Source organism: Monodelphis domestica, chromosome 8, assembly GCF_027887165.1.
Source record: "Monodelphis domestica isolate mMonDom1 chromosome 8, mMonDom1.pri, whole genome shotgun sequence".
In the NCBI taxonomy this organism is placed as follows: Eukaryota; Metazoa; Chordata; class Mammalia; order Didelphimorphia; family Didelphidae; genus Monodelphis; species Monodelphis domestica.
The window spans coordinates 26,488,895-26,512,294 of NC_077234.1; the positions used below are offsets into that span (position 1 = coordinate 26,488,895).

The 23,400-nt window shown below is 33.9% G+C and overlaps 1 protein-coding gene and 1 long non-coding RNA gene across 2 annotated transcripts in view; one reads left to right on the forward strand and one right to left on the reverse strand.

Annotated features, from left to right (window-relative positions):
• The window catches only part of SI (sucrase-isomaltase), a 101,808-nt gene that overhangs the window by 47,624 nt on the left and 30,784 nt on the right, over nt 1–23,400 (reverse strand). Inside the window, exons 17-25 of the mRNA XM_001368258.5 lie at nt 22,970–23,124; nt 20,194–20,278; nt 18,489–18,545; nt 15,040–15,164; nt 11,961–12,049; nt 7,171–7,220; nt 5,393–5,563; nt 3,715–3,870; nt 955–1,161 (exon numbers count right to left, since the gene is read on the reverse strand). Coding sequence (XP_001368295.3) covers nt 955–1,161; nt 3,715–3,870; nt 5,393–5,563; nt 7,171–7,220; nt 11,961–12,049; nt 15,040–15,164; nt 18,489–18,545; nt 20,194–20,278; nt 22,970–23,124 — 1,095 coding nt within the window. The remainder of the gene's footprint in view (nt 1–954; nt 1,162–3,714; nt 3,871–5,392; nt 5,564–7,170; nt 7,221–11,960; nt 12,050–15,039; nt 15,165–18,488; nt 18,546–20,193; nt 20,279–22,969; nt 23,125–23,400) is intronic.
• Nucleotides 8,119–23,400, forward strand: part of LOC103094496 (uncharacterized) — a 39,779-nt gene continuing 24,497 nt past the window's right edge. Inside the window, exon 1 of the long non-coding RNA XR_001624465.2 lies at nt 8,119–8,205. This is a non-coding gene — a long non-coding RNA (uncharacterized LOC103094496). The remainder of the gene's footprint in view (nt 8,206–23,400) is intronic.

Sequence of the window (23,400 nt, forward strand, 5' to 3'; positions counted from 1 at the left end):
ATTATAAATAAAAATAAAATTGTTATGAACATAGATAATGTTAATGTGCACTTTTCTGGGTCTATATGCTGCCCATAGGTTTTATTTCTATTTGTTTGTTTTTCTTCACTAGTCTAGGTCACTTAGAAGAATTTTAATCTGATATTTTTTTTTACCATTTGACCATTTTCCTTTCCATCCTAGATATGGTTTTTAGATTTTTTTTTCAAATTCATTTAATTATAATCATGGCTTCTTTTTTTTTTACTTCCTAGAATTATCCATATTTCTTGTTTGGTTAAGAATATATTTTCTACACAGAGCTGTGAAAGTTATATGACTTATTTCTGTTCTATTTTTTGGGGGATCTTTAATATTCAGATCAGGTATCAATTTTCATTTCATTATGGAATATGATATATGTTGATATAAGCAAAATTTCCATCAACTACATTCTAGATTTTTAAGTAGTTCTTATCAAATGGATAAGTGGATAACATTTTTTTCTCAAAGTAAAATGGATACCCTTAAGAGGCAGTCATTTCCTATTCTTAGAGGTCTTTGATCAAAGAGAGGATACCCATGTGCCCTAGACTAAATATTCACTAAGTTCCCTTCCAACTTTGAAATTCTGTGATTCTGTAATATGTGCTGATTACATTATTTACTTGTGCAGAATCAAGATAACTTAGTCAAACTTATAAGTCCCATTTACTGAGTATCTAACAGTATTAATCTAAATAAAAATAAATTATATTAAAAGAAAAAACTTAAAAGCCCTTAAGAGCTAATCAAAAAATTAAATCAACAAAATTTAGCATAGAAAAAAAAGAATTCTTTATGGGTTGGTGTCGGGATAGATCAGCCAGTTGTTGAAAATTCAGATCATTGAAAAGACTTGCTAACTTAAAATCCATTAAAAGGGAGTGGGGGAGTGGGGTGAATTCATGGTGTTCATATTCCCTTAGAGCATACCTTAAACTGAAGCATTTCGTTTTTATGATATTTCACCTCCAGTCGCAGATTGGGAATGGGATTAGGATATGGTAATGAACGTTGTGTTCCAGGGGTCATTTTGAGGTCAGCTGTGATTCCATTTGAAGAATATCTTATTGAACTGACTGCATAAGGATTTTCCTCTGAAGGATAATAGCACCTAGGTGCATTAGTTCCATCAGTAGCCTGAAAAATAATTATATGCCATAACAATTATATCTGATGAAATTGTTGAAACAGTAACACCAGTTATATCTATTAATTAGACATAATTCTTCAGTTTACAATTACTCAAACATTAATGATTAGTGACCACAAACATGGATATGGCTCTGTTATGTTAATTTTAAAACTATTCCACCCTAATCAGAACATTATTTAGAAGATCCGATTTAGCTATTTCCTGATCAATAACAATGGAGATACTTGGAATAACAGAATCAGGTCTTGGAAACTCCACATTCTCCACCCTACTCAGTTTAACAAGATTTTGAAAGGTCTGCATCAAACTCAAGATTTAATTATCTGAGGAGATGGCCTTCAACAGACATATGCAAAAGAAAAAAAAAAAGGACAGACCTCTGGGCTGTCCTAAGTCAAGCTAAGTACTCATTGGTACAGATGAGACACGGAAAAGTGATGTAAAAATGTCTATATAAGGCACATTGATTTCTGCCTCTTTCTCTTTTTCCCTGGAGAGACAACTGTCTGGCAGCATGCTAAGCATTCTGACATCTTGGAGTGTTGGGTGGGGAGTTTTACCCTGGAGCTGATTTCAGGTTCGGGCATCTTAACTAAGCCTATTTAGAGGTCAGGCTGATTCTTTCCTCCTTCACACTCAAAACCTTACTTTCTAGATCTCCTATCTTCCTGCCCAGTACTAGCCCCTTCCTTCCTCCTTCTTCTTAAAATCTCCTCTACTTTATCAATTAAATCACCATAAAATTTGGCAGCTAACTTGGGTATTTTATTATTTGGGATTTTCCTTGGTGACCACTTAAATTTAGATTTTTTTCAGTCTCAACCATAATTTCACCCTTTACAATTAGAATGTCTTAAAGAATATGAAACTGAGGACCAGGGATGTTAACTAGCTAATGTCACATTATACAGATTGTAAGCATGAAGAATAAAAACTTACAACTTATTCTGGTGCCTTTACCTAATGTTATTTACACTAGGTCAAGAAACATCATAAAGAACTCCTGCATTCTGGTATTGATACTGTTATTTAGGTTTGAATATGAAGTCTAAAATTTCATTGATATTTTTGGTTGCTGAATATAATGTTGATTCATATCAATCGCATGATTCATAAAAATCCTGGCTCTCTCACTTTCTACCTGTTACTACAAGAAAGTCCATGAATCTCTCCAGGTCTCAGTTTTCTCAAATGTAAAATGAGATCACCTAACAATGTAATTAGTAATATTTCTTTTGGCTCTACACCCATGATCCCTACTCTGAAAATTCTGAGGTGGTTTCCAATGTAACTATCATCTAGCCATATTTTCTCCATATTGTACTGGTGGAGTTTTATTTCATTTAATTCTGTGCTTACTTACTTATAAGATATTTATTAATTAATTTTTTCATCTATTTTTTGCTTATTCACTCATTCATCCATTCATTCCTCCATCCATTTACATTTTTGCTTGCTTATAACACAGGACTAATAAATATATTTGGAAGGCAACAAGGTACAATGGAATAAAAGCTGGATGAAGCAAGGAGAGACCTGGATTTGACTCCACATTTAATAGCAATGTGATCTTGGTCAAGTCACTGAAACTGAGTGCTTCAGTTTCCTCACTTGTAGAATGAAGGAGTATGTCAATTTACTGTTTAAACCTAAGGGTTTCAATGTCTGTATTACATTTCACTTTGCTTGATATGGCCTATATTTTGATCCTTTTTTTCTGGGTCCTAACTCTATCTTTGAGAATAATATTAGTTATTTCTCCAAGTTTTGAGCAATCAGAAAATATATTAAACAGCCACTCACTCACTTTCCTGTTCTCTCTCTCTCTCCTGTTATCTCCCCATCTAGGCATTAAATCCTGACAAGCTCCAAGTGTTGGTAGCATTCATGAAAAGTTACTAGACTGTTAACATAGGGCTTTTCATAACTGAGTGAATTAGTCGAAAGCAATTCTTCATATGTGAGTGTATGAGTAAAGCTTTGTTATTGCTCTGAAGTCATCTAGTCCCACCCTTTCATTTAACATTTAAAAACAAAACTCAGTTCAACCTAGAAAGGATTAAATGATTTAGTGAAGGCTATAGAGTTAAAATTTTCAGAATCAAGATTTGAATTCAGGTCCTATGTTTCCAAAGTCAGTGCTCTTTCAATTATACTATGTCTCTTCTACATTGAAAGTATCCTATTCATTCTAAAGTTCCTAACATAAATGGAGAAGAGTTCTTATTCATGCAATGAGACCTGGGGTTTACCAAACAACACTTTTCAAACCATAAACCCATAACTGAAATCAAGCACATTTGCCCCCAAATCAGTATCTAATTTCCAATTCTAACTTTCAAGTTTCCTTCTTAGATAAACTTTGTCATATTTTGTAGTATTTCTTTTTAATTTTATTTCAATTAAAGGAGGATTTTTAAGCACTAACTATATACCACTCTATTTGGACCTACATTTATACAAATTTAAATGTATATTTTTTTTTAAATTTCAGTGTTGAAGTAATGACATAAAATAACAAATAATGTGATTATTACCGCATTCCACAAACATCCCCGGGCTTGGCATTTTTCCATGGTTTCACCATCATCATCTGGATAACAACCAAATCTTTCTTTTAAAGGGAAAGTCGAAGTCCATTTCAGTCTGTAGGACTGGCCTAGTTGAAGCTTGAGTCCTGTAATTTGAAGAACCTTTAAAGGCAAAAACTTGATTATTATCCACCGGATCAATTAAAAATTTCTAGAACTGATCACTTAGAAATAGTGAAGGAAACAAAGTGGTACATTTAGAAACTAAGTGTATCATGTTCTTTCCTTCACTATTTGCTGATCCTTTCAGTCTTTTCTATCTTCCTGAAACACATTTTACCCTATCTGTATTAATGACATTGGCTTGTTCTCTTTATCAAGTAGAAAAGAGTCCTTTTAAAAAATTCTGATTTTAAAAGAATATCCAAGGCAAGGAAAGTAATGAATGCTGGAGGGGATGTGGCAAAGTAGGGACATTAATTCATTGCTGGTGGAGCTGTGAACTGACCCAACCATTCTGGAGGGCAATTTGGAACTATGCCCAAAGGGCGACAAAAGAATATCTACCCTTTGACCCAGCCATAGCACTGCTGGGTCTGTACCCCAAAGAGATAATGGACACAAAGACTTGTACAAGAATATTCATAGCTGCGCTCTTTGTGGTGGCCCAAAACTGGAAAACGAGGGGATGCCCATCAATTGGGGAATGGCTGAACAAACTGTGGTATATGTTGGTGATGGAGTACTATTGTGCTAAAAGGAATAATAAAGTGGAGAAGTTCCATGGAGACTGGAACAACCTCCAGGAAGTGATGCAGAGCGAGAGGAGCAGAACCAGGAGAACATTGTACACAGAGACTAATACACTGTGGTATAATCGAACGTAATGGACTTCTCCATTAGTGGTGGTGTAATGTCCCTGAACAACTTGCAGGGATCCAGGAGAAAAAAACACCATTCATAAGCAAAGGATAAACTATGGGAGTGGAAACACCGAGGAAAAGCAACTGCCTGAATACAGAGGTTGAGGGGACATGACAGAGGAGAGACTCTAAATGAACACTCTAATGCAAATACTATCAACAAAGCAATGGGTTCAAATCAAGAAAACATCTAATGCCCAGTGGACTTACGCGTCGGCTATGGGGGGTGGGGGGAGGAAAAGAAAATGATCTATGTCTTTAACAAATAATGCTTGGAAATGATCAAATAAAATATATTTAAAAAAATAATAAAAATAAAAATAATAATAATAAATAAAAGAAAATAAAAGAAAAAAAGAAAAAAAGAAAAAAAGAAAAAAAGAATATCCAAGGCATAAGAGGAATGATGAATAATGTCTAACCTATGTTTCAGAGATCTCTTTCTAAATGACCAGTAAATATCAATCTGTTCCCAACTAGTCAGGAACCAAAAGAGGAAAAGAAGAGTCACATCAGAATAAGAGGCCCAGTTTGGTGAAATAAATTCCAATGAAGCATTTAAAGCATGGTTACATCAATCAAGGAGTTTGACATCAACTAGAACCATATTCCATTAACAAAAACTCAAGAAAACAAAATTATGTCACCCATCGAGTGAAATCATTTTAAAAGCTATTCAGAGTTCATGAATAATGACAAAGAATCAGAAAGTCTGATCTTATAGTTGAGGTATAATATATGTGTTCTAAAATCTCAGTTACCTGGTTTGAAGGATCATGACTTGACTGGTGATTGGATGTTAGAACATTGTTATTCAGATCAGTCACCGTGATGTTTGTAGCACCATATTGAAATCCAAGAATTTTAATTTCCTCAAATGCTAATGAACTGGTGAAGGATGATGAATGTACAAGAATAATTTCTAATGTATCCTGAAAGAAGAAATTTCATTAGTTAAATATCACTTATATCTTAAGTTTTTAAAACTCTTTAAAGTTAAGAAATTACCAATGAATATGAATGCATTGTTTCTATAATATTCTCAAAATTGTACTAGGAAATAGGGATACAAATATAGAAAAAAATGACAATCCCTAGTCTCAAGAAGCTTATATTCTATTGAAAGAGACAAGTCCATAAGTATATACAAAATAAAAACAAAGAAAATAAATACAAATAATCCCAAATCAGTTAAAAACAGGAAAGGACAGGAAGAAGGTGGGTACATATGCTAGGAGTGAGAAAATCAAGACATATTTCATGTAGAACATGATGCCTGTGTTCATCTCAAAAAAAAAAAAAGACCTGCATACCTTCAAAATTGAGTATCTCTCATATCTAAGAGATATTCCCTCTTTACATCCACCACAGTTTGCCTTTTGTTTCTTTTTTCAGTCATCAGCATTTTATATTCCCCCCCTTTCTTTTCCATTCCCACCTCCCCTTGCCACTGGGGGAAAAAGAAAAACAAAACCCTCACATTTAATATGCCTAGTCAAACAAAATATTCCTATCTTGGTCAAAAAAGTATCTCATTCTAAATATTTAATCCATCACCTCTCTGCCAAGAAGCAGCTAACATTTTTTCATAATTGATTCCCTAGAATTGTTCTTTAAGTTCCTCAATATAATTCATTTTTGTGGTGGTATTATATAGAGAGTTTATGGTTCTGCTTATTTCAGACTGCATCTGTTTATATCAATCTATTCAGGTTTCTCTGAAACAATTATTTTCCTCATTTTTAAATATTCATATACTATCAACTATTCAACCATTATCAATTGATGGGCCTATGCTTAATTCCCAGTTCTTCACAACTTATTTTTTTTCTTTGATATCTTGGGGATAAACCCGATAGTGGCATATGACTTGTTCAAAGGATATGAGTTAATAATTTATTGGGCAGAATTCTAAATTGAGTAAATTCTCTTCTTTTAAGAAACTGCTCAAACATCACTCCTTGCTTAAAGCTTTTACTGTTGCATAACTATTAGTTCCCTCCTTCTCTACTCCTTTGACCTTAAGAATATATATATATATATATTTATTTATTTTCCACTTGTGCTTTACATACTTAAATAAATATTTTTTGTCTCTTCCATCATAATGTAAGAAAGTATTGAATAGGGATTATTCCATTCTTTAAATTTGTATTCCCCTAGCAAAATTTGCTATACAGTAAGTGCTTAATAAATGTTTGTGGATGGACTTAAAGAACAAAGAGATTATTTTACAGCTATGGAAACTGATGATCAAGGAATTTATGATTTGCCCATAGTCATCTGGCTCCAACTTGCCTAATTTCAAGTTAAGATTCTTCTCAATACATGTATCAAGCTATCTCTGCATTTCTTTGATTCTATACTTAGGGAAAATATGAATTTTCTCAGTCCCTTATTTTATTATATTCATGTAAAGTTAGAAAGATAAGCATACAATAATTTAAAATAACATGACACAAATAACTCAGAATTTAAGCAGTGTGCTTAGTAGAAAAAAGCAAATGACATTCACCATGCTTCCAAGGAAGATACTTACAGCAGTGACTGAAAAATTATAGAAAAGGTAATTTCCTTTTTCTATAGAATCTGAAATTAAAAAAAAAAGAATATATTGAGTTATTTTTGATCAAATCAAAATTCCACAAAACATCCTGCTACACACAGATTATTTGACTACTAATACCTAAGAAATATCTATGGAAGCAATTGAAAGGCTTATAAGAAAGTGTTATGGGAAGGAGTAACAAATCATTTTTCATGTTAAATTAAGTTTTTATTGATTCTAAAAAGATTTGCAGCTAGAGGGTACAAAAGATAGAGTTACGAGATTGGAGTCAAGATGACCTGAATTCAAATATGCATTCAGACTCCTAAAATGTGCAAGATAATTAACCTAGTTTGCCTCAGTTTCCTCATATGTAAAATGAACTGGAGAAGGAAATGACAAAAGATTCCAGGATATTGGCAAGGAAAACCCCAAATCAGGCCTTGAAAAATCACATACAAATGAAACAACTAACAGACAAAAATATGTAATATTAAATGTTTTATTATCCATTTAACATGGATTTGAATGTATTTATCTAGTCAGCCTTTTTCAAAGATGCTTAAACCTATTTCCAAAGTGGCAGCAACACTGATGTTATGCTCTATCTACATAACTTTTCTGACTGCTCTGCCATACATAACACTCATTTTATTTGTGAAAGACTGTTTCCCACTAGAGGTTTATCTTTTTCATTTCTTTTGTAGTTTTTTTATATTTATTGATTAATAACTAAAAAAAGTAAAATGAAGAGTACCCAAGAGATTGTGTATACACATTTCTAGTCCTTTCGGTTTTGTAAAGTACCTCACATATAATAGAAAATAGAAAATGCTGACAAGGAAAATGGCAACTTCCCATATATGACAAATGGCAAAATATTTGAACAGGAACTTCAGCTTAAGAGTGGGAGCAAAGGGCAAAAGTCAAGTGAGGCAACTAGCTTAGAATAAATCAGCGATCCGATATATCCTCCCCAAGCACATAGTAGAGGATCACCAAAGAAGACATATAAAACTATCTATGGTATGTACTTAAATACAACTGATTTTCTAATCAAAGTAAAGGTAGCATTGATAAAGTAATCAATGAAGAAGCATTCATAAGGTGCCAACTATATGCTTAACATTGTAATAGGCAATAGGGATACACAGATAATAGCAAGTTAGTGCAATAATTCATGTACTAGAGCAGCTTACTCAACTGGCAGGGGAGAAGTGTACTAAGGCTGATTTTAATTCCTTTCTAAAAGGATGAATAATTGGTTAACAAAAAATGCCAATTCTGTCTTCAAGTTATTGTCTAGTGAAAAATAGAGCTATAATTAACTATATTAATGGATTGTGTCACATTTATGATATTGATTGGTAAGATTCATTAAATAGTAGTCATTACTATTACTACATTACTACTATTCATTAAATAGTAGTGTTAAGATCCAAGGGGCAAATGCTTTATTCCTATGATTTTTATCTGTGATGTGGTCTAGGAAAAACTATGTTTGATTCTAAATTATTTCTCTTAAAAATATATGAGAGGGGGCAGCTGGGTAGCTCAGTGGATTGCGAGCCAGTCCTAGAGATGGGAGGTCCTAGGTTCAAATCTGGCCTCAGACACTTCCCAGCTCTGTGACCCTGGGCAAGTCACTTGACCCCCATTACCTAGCCCTTACCATTCTTCTGCCTTGGAGCCAATACACAGTATTGACTCCAAGACAGAAGGTAAGGGTTTTAAATATATATATATATATATATATATATATATATATATATATATATATGAGATAGTCTCCTATAAACTATTTTCTGGATTTAGGCTAAGTTTTTTTTTAATTTTATTATTTATTACTCATTTTAATAAGGGTAAAAATTATAAAGCATAGAATAATGCATATTATATACATTTATATTCCCATATAAATATATCCTCAAATAACAAAAAAACACAATTGAGGTATGATGTTTTTGAAAGCAGTCAAAAACTGATTGAGATTAAATAACATTGAACTGAAACAAAGGTTTATTTAAGTTTAATTAAAGTTTAAATGTGCTGAGACAAAAAGACTGTGACCAAAGAAAGTTTGGACTCCTAGATTCTATATTATAAAATCCATAGAAATTAAATATTAAAACAAATTTAACCTAAAAACATTATTATGCATTTGAAGGCAAAATTATAATCAGCAAGTTTTTATGAATACAAACAGAAAAAATGGAAACAAATGTTAAAATTTTTCTTTTTTTTACTTTAAGCCAATTAATATTTTATTATAGATTTTGTAGGTATGGAATGATAAAAAAGTTAAATTATTTTATTCATAATAAAAAGTATGTTTTAGTTTGAGAAATGATAGTTTTATTTTTTAAGAACAGATTAAAATATAAAAGAAATGAAATACTACATAGAACCTAATATTGAAGATATGACCAAGTCTTAAATCCCTTAGCAAAGGCTGTCTACAAGGGACAGATAATTGAATATAATTTTCACAATGCAAACAAGTGGGAGGAATGTATATTCCATTTATGTTTGAGCACTCTTTCAGCTCCCTATGATTCTATATTTGAGGATTCTTGATTTTGATGAGTTAATTCATCAACATCTATATTTTAGTCATATGCTGAAAGCTTATGGACCTTAGGTTAAGGTAGGAGCATCCTAAGACTAGATCTATTTAGGAAAACATCACAAATTTGTCAATAACCTTAATTTTCAGTGTCACAGAAATCTATCTCTCTAGCATCAATATCTTCTTCATAATGTTAGTAAAACATGAGACCTCATGCTTTGCAAAGAATCAATATTACTAGTAACCCAAAGGAATATGGCAATTTGGGAAAGAGAAGAAATACTGGATTTTAGGGCTTAGGTTTAAATTTTCCTCTACTGTTTACCATCTCTACAATTTTGAGATGGTCATTCTGGCCTCATTTTCCTTATGAATAAAATAAATGAGCTCAACTAAATGTCCATTTGGGACCCTTCCAACTCTAAATCTATGATCCTATGATTTCATGTATGTTTTTCACCAGAGGGGGAAAATAATCAAAACATTGAGGATGGGAAGAGATCCGATGGAATCATTAGAAGTACCAAAACATTTTTCCCCTAAATGTTTGTGTTTTGCATAGATATTTTACTTTCAAAACTGGTATATTAGAGAAGTAAAGTGCAATAATTGACTCCATAGGTTAGACAAATTTTTCCAAATAAGTCACAAATATGAGAAGAAAATGCTTGCCACATGCTTTATAATTTTTTGTAATATCACAACCTGGCTCATGCTGGATACCCTGAAAGAGTCCTTTCAAGATCATTCTGTTACTCAGTGATGATTCTTCCTGCCAAATATTTTTAATGTCCAGCATCAATTTTCCTGAAAATTTAACTGCTATTATTGCCTAAATAAGTTCTTTTTCCCCCTTCCTTCATTTCTCCTTTCCTTTTTCGGTGTATCCGACAGTTTAAAAGTGTGACATATCATCTTTCCAGTAACTTCTTCTTAGAATAAATTTGTTTTAATTAACATATAATAAATCCACTTTAAATTAAGTTTTGTTTTAAATAATTACTTTGAAAACTCAAGCCACATAACAATAAGAAGAAAAACCCATTATTCTTTCAATTAGTATCATTATTTAAACAAATGTCTTGGCCTTCAAAAAAGATTTTGGGGAAATAGATCTGTTTAAAATAAATTATTACAGAAATCATAAATAGTACATTGACTCTATATTTAAATATCCAGCCTCCCTTACCTTTATACATGTCCCTATCTCATAATCATGAAGTTTAATCTCATCTCTAAAGGGTATCAATGGGATATGAAAAAGTAATATTCCCAATGAACAATAGAAGTATTCCTTTTGCTTTTCCTACTTAAAAAGTTTCTGGATTTAAAAAACGAACCATACTAAATGGGGGCTTCTGGACTATATATCACTCAGTATCACAATAATTTTTCAATGTTCCAAATTCCATCCACATTGTTAACTCATTAGGAGTAAATTAAATATTTTATCTTTACAAACTTTGTAAAGTTCTCACACCTATATTAAGATATTTTGGGGCAAAATTCCCACTCGAGGAATTTTACTACAGGACTTCTCCATTCTCTGACATCTCTGAATCTTACATTTCATCTTTCAGGGACTAATTTTAGCTCCCTCTTTTTTTTTTCTTTTCGTCTATCCCTCAGTTATTTTTAATACTAAATTGAAATAATCCTATAATGACCCACTTTTCATTTTGTTGAAATTTGTTAAGAAACATTGAAAATTTCATTGAATATTCTTTGAGGCTAAAGGAAAGAGAAATGGATCAATTTTAGACAAATACTACTGCCAACATAAGGGAGTTGAAATGATTTGATTCCTGAGATTCCAAAAATAAAAATTAAAAGGTTCTTTAAACATAAATCATAGGATCACAAATGTAGAGCTAGAAGGGAGCTAAGTGATCATTTAATAAACACCCTCATTTTACAGATGATGAAATTGAAGGCACAAGAGTTTCAGTGACAAGGATTTGAAAATATATCACTTGGCTACAAATCCAATGTTCTTCCTGTTGAGTATAGTCATATCACATGCAAAGATTTCATTTCTTGGGCTTCAATTTCTTCATCTATAAAATGAGGTCCTTGGGTTAGATGGCCTCTGGATTCCATTCCACCTCTATAGCTATAATGAATTGATTTTATTTATCCTTTAATCACTCAATGAGTTTATTAATTCTTTGTATTTTGTAGATTCATATTACTATGGGATTCCATTTCTTACCTTTGCTTTCTCCATCATCCCAAAAGAAGTCACCACTGGCTTCTTTATTTTCATCCAGTGCAATGATGAGGCCAAGGGGATTGTTACGGCTGAAACAAGAAATTATATGCATATAGATAGATACATTCATATATACATATATGCTCATTGAAAGTAACAATCTCTCAGATTCTAAGTACTTATTTCTCTCCTTCCCATATGGATCTCATAGCTACTCAATTAGACTTTGAATCATTCTTTGATTTTAAAATCTTGTAGTTTTGTTTTATTGCTGCCTATGTCTTATCAAACCTCTGCCCTGGATTACTTCCACCATTCAATCCAATATCTGTTACCTGTTGACTCCACTTTTATAGCAGCTCTTCATCACCTCATGCCTGAATTATTGAAATGGCCTTCTGGTTGCTCTATAGGTCTCAAGTCTTTCCATAATATAGTCCACTATCTATTCAACTATCAAATTAATCATCCTAAAGCACATCTTACTTATCACCTCCCTATAACTCTAGGGACTCCTGATTACTTCCACCATCAAATCTAAAATCTTCTTTTGGGCTTTTAATGCCCTTCACAACCTGCTTTCTGCCTACTTTTTTGCCCTCCATATTTCTTGTACCTGAATCAGAACTATGTAGTGTCTGTGATCCAAGAAAATTGACTCCTTGCTATTCCTCACAAAGGCCATTCACTTTCCTAACTCTGGATATTTTATCTTACTTTCCCAATGCCTGAAAATTCCCCCTTCCTATTCCTGATCTCCCTGATTTTCTTTTAGTCCCAGTTAAAATATCTCCTGTTTAACAAGTTTTTCCTGGTCTCTCTTAATGCTACTGTCTATCCTCTTTTGTTCATCTCTAATTTTTTTTCCATATATACCTTGATTTTTTCTAATAGTTTTTATTTTGCTCCCTCATTAAACTATAAACTCCTTGAGAGTAGGGACTGTAGTTTACTTTTTTTGTGTCCTTAGCATAGTACCTGGCATACAGTGGATGATTAATGCCTGATTGTTAACTGACTGACTCTAAATTAAGCCCTCTATTAAGTGTTTTCACTTTGTCAGAAATTGATATTAATGAATCTCCACATTTTTTTTCTGTACAAAGAAATGGGAAAAGATAGCAAAAACATCCAAATCAATGTTAGCTACACAAGAACTTTACGAATCTTATTCAAGTAGTTTCATGAAAAATAAGAACCAAATATGAGCAACAGAGATTGTTTTCCCTTTGACATACAAATGTTTAAGTTAGTAACTGAGTGTATCAATCTCAGGAAATGTGAGGAGCTAAATCAGTGATGGTGAACCTATGGCATGGTACCTCAAAAGGGCACATAGAGCCCTGTCTGTGGGTATACCTGCAGTCACCTACCAGAATTAACTACTAGAACACCAGAAGGACTGGATCAGGGCTATTCCCCTCTTCCTCTCTGTACACTTGAATATATTTCTCACTTCCCCCAACTCTCTGCTCAGCAGTCCATTTGGAGTACTTCCTCCCTCCCCTGTCTGGGGTAAAACATCGGGGGGAAGAGAAGTTTAAATGCTGTGTGATGGTATGGTGTAGACAGCAGCCTGTTGAGTCTGTGGTGAAGGTGATTACTGTGGTAGAGTTGGAGAGGAGCTAGGTTTGAGGGGAGCAGATCTCACAGCATGGTACATAGTTGGAGGGGGATAGGGAGCTTCCGCCATTCTCCTCCCCCTCTCCACACATGCCTCTCATTGCCTGGCCCAATGCCCAGGCAGTCAAAGGGAGTTCTTCCTCCCTACCCTGTCTGGGATAAAGGGGTGGGGATGAGGTGGGGGGCACTTGGGCTGGGATGGGGGTGGGGCCTGGCACTCCATATCAAAAAGATTCACCATCATTGATCTAGAATCTTGCCATCATTTATTGTTTTGTAAAGTTTTGTTTCATAAAAGTATATCAATGAAAATATAGCATTATTGTTTAAATTAAAATTAATTCTGTTTAAATAATATTGTATATAGAGTCAGTTAATCTGGGTTTGAATTGCTGTGCTTCTATTTACTCCCTATTTGGATTTGGACAAGGCATGTCATGTCTTTTACTCCTTTTAATCATAAAATGAACTGGTTACTCTAGCTGACCTCCAGAGTCCTTGTAGACTCTGATTGTATGATGTTATATGAAGCTATGATCATATGATACCATAATCTATTTTTAAAATTCCAGAACACATCAAATATTTTGTTATTAACAGGGTTCTTGTATGGATCAAATGAGATAATCAAAAAGTGTTTATCAACGTACCTGACAAGTGGTAACTGCTGTATAAATATGAGCTGTTTTTATTAGCTATGGTTTGTAAATGAATTTTCCAATATCACTCCAATAAAGATATTTTTCATCTGGGTTCAAGGGAGTGTTCAGCTTAACAGAAGTAATGAGAAACTTATTTTTTTCTTCTGATTTCTTATTTTTGCTATTTCCATATTCATCTTTATTTGAATTATCTTGTCGCTTATTCGAATGTTTTCTGGTTTTTACTATGTATCAGAAGGAATGGTGGGGCACTTATTTAATCTGAAAATGCCAGACTGTACTTGAATCTTGCTTTATGTGTGGTATAGTTACTTTAAAAATGAAAAACTTATATGTTTTCCAAGCTTAGTGCATTCCAATCAATGGTTGATTTAAGGGGAAGGTGAGAAGAGAGGAGAAAAGCCTTTGAACAATGGGACAAAGACATCCTAATTATAACATAGGGGTACTATGGAATAAAGCAGTACTAAATTGTCAACTAACAAGCAAGCCAACTGCCTTTTGAATGCCAAAGAGATATCTGGGCTACAGCTAGCAGATTGATACAGTTAATTTCCCAGAAGAATTTTCTAAGTCATTTATTCAGGAGAAATTTTAAAAGTGAATTGGTGATGCCATTGGTCAAATGGCACACAGAATGTCTCACAATTTCTTCCACTAACAGTCTGACTTTTGCCTTTTTCTTAGCTTTTCCTTTCTTCCATTTTCCCCTTTGTTACCATTTGCATCTTCACCACCCTGATTCAGGCCCTCCCAATCATTCAGACTAGAATCAATGTAGTTTTCGACATTACCTGGCCGTTGTGGTTACATTTGGTTGTTGAATGGGGAAAATGTAGCCTCCTCTCAGATGTAATCCTATTTTGTCTATTGGGAGATACATTTCAACTCGTTCTTTCCTCCATGGTCTTTTGCCCCCCTAAGTGTAGATGAATAAAATCAAGTCAAATTGGCATTAACAATGCAGAATCTATTTCTATTTCCTTGTAAAATAGCAAAGGAATCAGGATTTGTGTGTAAAGATCAACTGGCAGTATAAGCATCTGGAAGAGCTGGTGATCTTTAGCAAAATATATCTGAAGCTTATAAGAGGGGAATTTTCCAGAGCTATCATCCAATGAGATTATATTGAAATAAATATTCTATATGTCTTTCTAATACTAGAAAAATATTCTATATGTCTTTCTTATACTAGAAAAATGTGTTGTTTTATATGTTATAAAATAGAAAGGACTCATTCTTTCTCAGGCAGTATATGGTATATAAAACTGGTCTCAGAATCTGGAAAACTTGAGTTATAATTCTACAAACACTATTTTTCCTTGCCTCCATTTCCCCAATAGTCAAACTAGTTTGATAGTACTCAAATTATGAGGTTCTTGTAAAGATTAAAAGTGGTCACATATGTAAAGTTCTTTAGATTCTCAAAAATGCTCTATAAATGTGTTATCTGGATTGTTATTGTTGTTATTGTTATTTTCCTATTTTATTCCATTGCTTTGAAGCAAAGAAAGCCAACATAGACATCTTAGTATATCTTTCCTTTAGAAAACTCCAATGAGATCAGATAAAGATTATATTAAAGCTAGTTGTATTCAAGCTATTATAAATAATATGGGTTTAGATTACCATTTCATTACCATAGAGAACTCCCAGCACGGAAAATCCTCTGAGGTCTTGCAGATCAGCAAATGAATCTGGAGGACCTCCAAGATCTCATCTAACTCTAAATTTATTATTTTAGAGTCTTCTCTTGAAAATTTTAAACTCAGAGTTGATGAGGTCCTGAAAGGTTAAGTGTCCTGTCCATGATTACATGGCTAATATGTTTTAGATACAGTCCTTAAACCTCAGGCTTCCTTAATCCACCATCAGCTCGCCATCTTGAATGTCAGTCATTCTGGCCCTTATTTTTTTAGTTATGTTAATCAATGAATCACACGTCTAATCCTGTGAAAGACATTTGACCTAGGATACCCAGTACCTCTCGAAGTGTAGCCATGGGGCTGACCTGCATTGTGGGAAGATATTTTCACACCAGTTGATTATGATACCATTAAAGTCACAACTGAGACATTCCTGGTGTAGGAGGGCACCAGGAAAGAGAGGAATGCTTTCTTTAGCTGTGTATAATGGCAGCTTTTCTCCAGCTTAGAATCTTTGGAAATTCCTTGAGATATCAAGATCAAAACCCAGGTCTTGTGTGGCACGTGGGTGTCAGCCTCAGAAATCTGAATGATGCACCCTAAACTTAGGGCTGACTTTGATAAAAGGAGGTGCTTCCTCTAATACCAGCACTTAGCATTATGTGATACTATCTCAACAATGCACTGATTACACAATCAAACACCCATGTGTTTAGATGGATTCATGTATACATGTATACACATGTGCACAAACATATCTTATACTGGACTGATTTGCAATTTCTTTCTGCAGCTCATTTTACAAATGAGGAAACCAAGGCCAACAGGGTTAAGTGACTTGTCCAAAGTCACACAGCTAGTAAATTTGTCTAATACCAAATTTGAACTCAGGTCTTTCTGACTCCAAACCCAGCACTCTATCCACTGCATCAGCTAGCTATCCTATATATGTATAAAATCTATATATCTATATCAGTATGTGTAGGCATGTATATATCCATGCATGTGTATGTATGTGTGCATATATGTACATATACATATGTATGCATGTATATCATAACTATGTGAACATGTATATATGAATGTATGCATGTGCATATATTTATACACATATGTTTATGTCGTGTGTATTATATATGTATAAATATGTTGTATGTATTATGTGTATATACTGTGTGTATATGCATATGTGTATGCATAGATGTCTATATATGTGGTCATGCATTGCACACATGTATGCAATCTATGTATATCATGACTGTGTGGACATGTATGTGTGTGAATATATTGTGTATGTACATATTTATACACACATGGTTATATTGTGTATGCTTCCAAGTCCTTTGTATACTGTACCTATTCCTGCATAAATATGTGTATTGATGGACACCATCACATATATGCATGTATATATATGTATGTATTAATGTGTACATGTATGTGTGCACATGTGTACATATATACCCAGGTGCATTTCCCATCTTCTTATGTCATGCAGATCAATTATACGTATGTATATACACAGATATGATAGTAAAAACAAGGAAGGAAAAACAATCTTTTACCAGGAGATAGAATATTTTTCAATTCAGCGTATGATCAGAGGGGATATCTGTGTGTGTATACATATGTGTGTTGGATAAATGGATAGGTACAGTCATATAAATCACAACATTAATTAATTGATTGATTGTTTTGCTGGAAGTTTAGAAATTTATTGCTGGAAATTTAGAAATGTTCTAAAGCAGTTATATGAATAAAAATGACTTCTTATATAAATTCATATTAAGAAGAATTGATTATTAATTTTACCAAAATAATATAAAAATTAATCATTAAAAATAAAATAGCATTGAGTGGCCTGTCAGAAGTCTTTCAGCTTATTGGGGGCAGCTGGGTTGCTCAGTGTATTGAGAGCCAGGCCCAGGGACATGAGGTCCTGGGTTCAAATCTGGTCTCAAACACTTCCTAGCTGGGTGACCCTGGGTAAGTCACTTAACCCCCATTGCCTGGCCCTTACCACTCTTCTTAGAACTTATTCTTAGAACTAATTCTAAGACAGAAAGTAAGGGTTTTAAAAAAAAGAATTAACTTACAGCAAAAAGGCAGAAACAAAGCTTTGCCAAGAATGTGTCCCTTATCCTTCAAGGGGGCAATGAAATCTTTGCTTTTCCATAAAGTTGTCTTTTTCAAGGAAACACATGATCAAAGGATTTAGAGAAAAAGGCTCTGAGCTTCAGCCTCGAGAACAAATGCTCTGATCAATAAATAGGACAGATGATTTTGTGAAATGGAGGCTCATTCCTTCCTTCCTGAAGATACTGATGAATCCGTTTACTCCAAATTGCCAGGAACAAGAAAACCCCTCATTATGTGGCTCCTTAAATTGTATCAAACCTCTGTAAGCAACAGGTTTGTTTCCATTAATTTTCCAGCATCCTTCTAATTGGCCAACCTGAAGGAGTTCTTTAATAGAACCCTCCCACTCCTATAAAAGACTGGGATGTCTGTAAACTAGGCGTCAATCTCATAAAGTATTTAGACATCATTTAGAGAGCCTTGCTCTGTGTCCCCGCTTATCTACTAAAGACACTTACTGTTTCGTAGTCATACCACACTGCATCAGGGATATACGCGCTCACTATGTCAGCACCCTGGGAAAAAAAAGGAATAGGGAAAAAATCATTTGGATATCAAGAGAAAAATGGATCTCTGGGGGGCATCCAACTGACCATACCAATTTGGGCTGAGATTAATCAGTTCACAGTCAAAAATGTATTTATTAAACACATAAGTCTTGGGAATTGTACGAGATGCTGAGGAAGAGAAGAAAAAATAACACAATCCCTGCCTGCCTCCAAGAAACCTGCTGATAGCCAACATTTTGAGATGCTAAGCCCCAGGGTAAAGCTGTGACACTGGAGGACTTATTTGTCCCTGAAAGAAGGCCAGGCTGAGCAGTGATAGAGAGGGAGTCCCCATTTGTTGTTGTCTGTCCTTCCAGTTGTCTATCCTGAGTGCCCTTTTCTTTTGTTATTTTTGCATTTTCTGCATGGCAAAAGAAAATTGTCCATTGGCCAGAACTTAAATTGTTATCTGGATATTTGTTCTGGAGCTCAAAATATTTTCACCCCTTGGTTCGTGAACTAGACTTCAGCTGTGAAATGTGAGCTCCGGATGTATCCAGGGAGGGCCAAACTGGGCAGTCTTTGAGTTTCCAGAGAAGGCTAAGTAGGCTTGGTTGTTGTTCAATCATCTCAGCCATCTCCAACTCTCCCTGACCCCATTTAGGATTTTCTTGGCAGAGATACTGGAAGGGTTTATCATTTCTTTTTCCAGGGCATTTTACAGATAAGGAAACTGAGACAAACAGGGTTAAGAGATTTGCCCAGGGTCATAAGCTAATAAGTATCAGAGGACAGATTTGAAATCAGGAAGTGTCTATCTGAGTTCAGGCCTGGAATATGCCACCTAGCTGCCCATAGGTATACTCTCAAAGAGCAAAATGGTTGGGGGGTTTTGAGAAGTCCCCAAGATTTCCATTGTTTTGAGACATCATATATGACATATAATCTCTCTGATGTTAACTTGGACCATTATGACTAAGGGAGCACTTCCTTCTGCAGTTACGAAAGATGTCCTATTTTTCCTTTCCAAAAAAAAAAACTAAACTAAAATATCACTTGACATTTGCAGTAAAGCAAACAACAGTAGCAAAATATCTACATGCCAACAATTAATTGGCTTTTCTGCTACTTGAATATTCTAACTTAATAGTGTTGTCAATGTATTTCTAAATGATAAGAACTAGATTCAATCTATGACATCTATAATATACTTTTGAATAAAGAAAGATGCTTATTTTTCTGAATCACCAAAATATCTAATTGCACTAGAGTTGCTAACACTGGTAATAAGAGTTTTCGTACTGAAAAGTCATGAGAAAAATTTAAAATGTGAGTAAGGCGATTCTACAACATTCTTTGCACACATGAGTGAAAATATACTCTGCAACGATGTATGAGACTCTCCTTAAGTCAGTGGTTTTAAACTCAAATGGAAATGGAGCTACCAAACCATATAGAAAGGTCCCGGAGGACCACTTATTGACTCATACAAGGGTGTGTTAACATCTTTGTGCCATTGTAGTCTTACATATTTTCTTAAGCATCTCCTCATTCCATATGAATCTGGTAGAAGCGCACTTGGGAATGTTGTGAGCTGACCTAGAGGCTGGTCAGCTTTTATGACCACTGCTTTAAACAAAAAACAATGTATTAATTCCCAAGGTGTAAAACGTACCTGTTTCAGAACAGGTGTGATAAGCAAGGAAGGACCCCACAAGAATTGAGTATCCTCAATCCAGCTGTTTTCATCTGTATAGAACCTAAAGTAAAGCAAATCACATTCTTGAAATATCCTACATGACAGACACGTCCCATATCAGCCCTCAGTATCCTAATGCTTTAAATGAAGGCGATGACACTTCGAGCACCTACTTCAAAACTTTGCTATTAAGAAAGTCTTTGGTCAGTTTTAATAGAAATGTGAATTTTGTTTGATTTTAATTCAGTGACTTGATACAGTCCCTGGATGGGGCCTCATGGCAAACTTTCCTTTCTTATTGAGAATATTAAATTCTTCAGTTCCTCCTCACATATGCTGGTGAATGATATCCTCTACAAATTTACTTTTTCTTCTGAAATAAGGTTATCAAGAAAAACCCTGGGAGAAAGACCGTGGTATTATAAGACATTCATTGAGAAACAGAATGAAATAGTAGAAAGGGACTTAATTTCAAATCAAGAGAAACACAAGTTCAGATCCTTTCTAGAACAGTATCTATCCATTAGGAAATAATTTAACCTTTCTGAATCTCAATTTTGCCTTCTGTAAAATATAAATAACCATATTCAATATATCTGTTTCACTTGATTTCTATGAGTTTTAAATAAGAAGTTTACAAAGTGATTTGGAAGCTTTAAGATGCAATGTAAATGTCAACTTATATTTCACATAAAATAAATCTGTTAGGGGCAGCTGGGTAGCTCAGTGGATTTAAAACCAAGTCTAGAGATGGGAGGTCATAGGTTCAAATCTGGCCTAAGACACTTCCTAGCTGTGTGACCCTGGACAAGTCACTTGACCCTCATTTAGCTAGCCCTTGTCACTCTTCTACCTTGGAACCAATACACAGTATTGATTCCAAGAGAGAAGGAAAGGGTTTAAAATAAACAAACAAATAAATAAATAAATTTGTTTGGTAATTTTTTTTTCAGAAAAAAAATTCAGCATGACTCTTTTAAGTTCCACCCATCTTCCCTCAACTTTCTTATTCTATAAACCCAGATTTTTACATGGTTCTGAAAATACCTATGTGGAACACCCCATAAAAAGAAAGCATTCTATATCTATTAATTAATTTAGAAAAACATCTCTTTATTTATGGCAGCCATATATTTTTGGAGAGATATTCTTTGAGAAATGAATGTCCCAAAAAAGAATCTTGGATTTGGATAAATTGGTGTAGTAGAGAGAGTACAAGAGTTGGCATCAGAAAGATCTGGGATTCAAATCTAGTCTCCGATATTTACAAACTTTTTTCTCTTTTATCTCAGGCAAATCATTACAACTCAGTGAGTCTTTGGCAAGTCCCTGGCATTTAACTACTGAGTCAAGGAAAAGTTGCAATTTTCAATGGTGGAGAGAGTTCTGGAATTTTCTTCTATGTTCTTTCTGTCCTTTCAACATATAAAGAGAGAATCTAGCTAATGAGGAGTTAGAATCTAGATTATTATGTAGGAGAAGCTTCATTAATATGTCATTGTTCAATTATCATTTTATAGTTTGAGATATAGGCATAGGATCAACAATCTAGAGCTAGAAAATAATTTATAGGACATCTAGTCCTATGTCCTCAATTTATAGCTTTTATAAAAGAAAAGAAAAAGCCCAGAAAAATTAAGTGACCAAAAAAACCCTTATCTTTCATCTTAAAATCAATACTGTGTATTGATTCCAAGACAGAAGAGTGGTAAGGGTGAATCAACAGGAATTAATTGATTTGCCCAGGGTCACACAGCTAGGCAGAGTACAAGGCAAAATTTGAACCCAGGATCTTCCATCTTTAGGCCTGGTTCTCAATCCACTGAGCTACATAACTGACCTCTAAATGACCTTTCAAATATTACACAAAAGGGGATAAAAATAGAATTTGAATATATATATATATCCTTTGAAAAGAATATAATTGCATCATGTCTCTAATTGTTTTATATCTCTTTTAATTATAGCATTTATAAGTCTCTATATATGTGTGTGTGTAATATATATATACATATATATATATATATATACATATATATATTCTATAAATAAGTATCCAAGATATTTCTTAAGACAAACATCAGAAGCAGAACTTTCTGGAATAGTAATACAATGGAGTAAAAATAAACAAATTGGTAAAGAACTTTGTACTTGAGAGTCAAAGAACCCAAATAATGTTGACCATATTCTTTATTTCTTATGTAATATTGAACAAGTTATTTAACCTCTCTAGGACTCAGTTTATTCATGTTTTAAATGAGTAGGTGGCATTTGGGAGTAGTGGTAAGGGAAGACTAGACCCATTACTATTTCACTTGAACTTCTCTGGAAACTCCATTAACTAATCTGGACATACAGTTTATCAGTTGATCAGTCAACAAATACTTATTAATCATTTACTATATGTTAGGCATTGAACATTCAAAAAGGCACATAATAGTCATTTTCCTAAAGGAGTTTAGAGTATAACTGAACATTGTGAGTTGTCAAACAGCTCTAGGTACAATGGAACTTGAACTCAAGTCTTCCTGATCCAAAGTTTATCACTCCTGACCACTTTGTTGGCTCCTTCCTCCTTGATCTTGTGAACTTTTCTTTGTAATTTCTTAAGTTTTTGATTATCACCCCTTGAGCATGATTGCCAATGATTATGTGAATTTTGATCCACAAACTGTCCCTTCTCTAGACCACAAATGTAATTTCCACTTTAATACTTTAAAAACAAATTAAAATATTGTCATAGTGCACTCACTCATGAAGGAATGGCCTGGCCACCGTGTCTCCATACACATGGGCTTTGTAAAATAAGGTGTAGAGGAAGGGCAACAAAGTGTAGCGGATATTCAAGTAATGTCGTGATGACCGGACCAAAACAGAATTTTCTCCGAAAGCAGCTGGATCTTGAGACTGAAAAAAGGAATAATACTGTTAGGAAGCTAAAGTCAGAAAACAAGGGAATATGTTGTCTCCCTGATATATCTCAATTTTCTTTTCCCTTTACCTCATCTTGAGAATTTTCTTGGAGGTGACAAAACGCTGAATGTGGTACAAATCTTATATATGGTGAGTGAAGGGTGATGTAATCTTTTTCCATTTTAGGCTATTTACTTGTATTTAAGTTTTAAGAACAGTCTATTTACAGTTGGGCAAATGAGAAGAGAAAAGGAAAGAGCGACATATGGA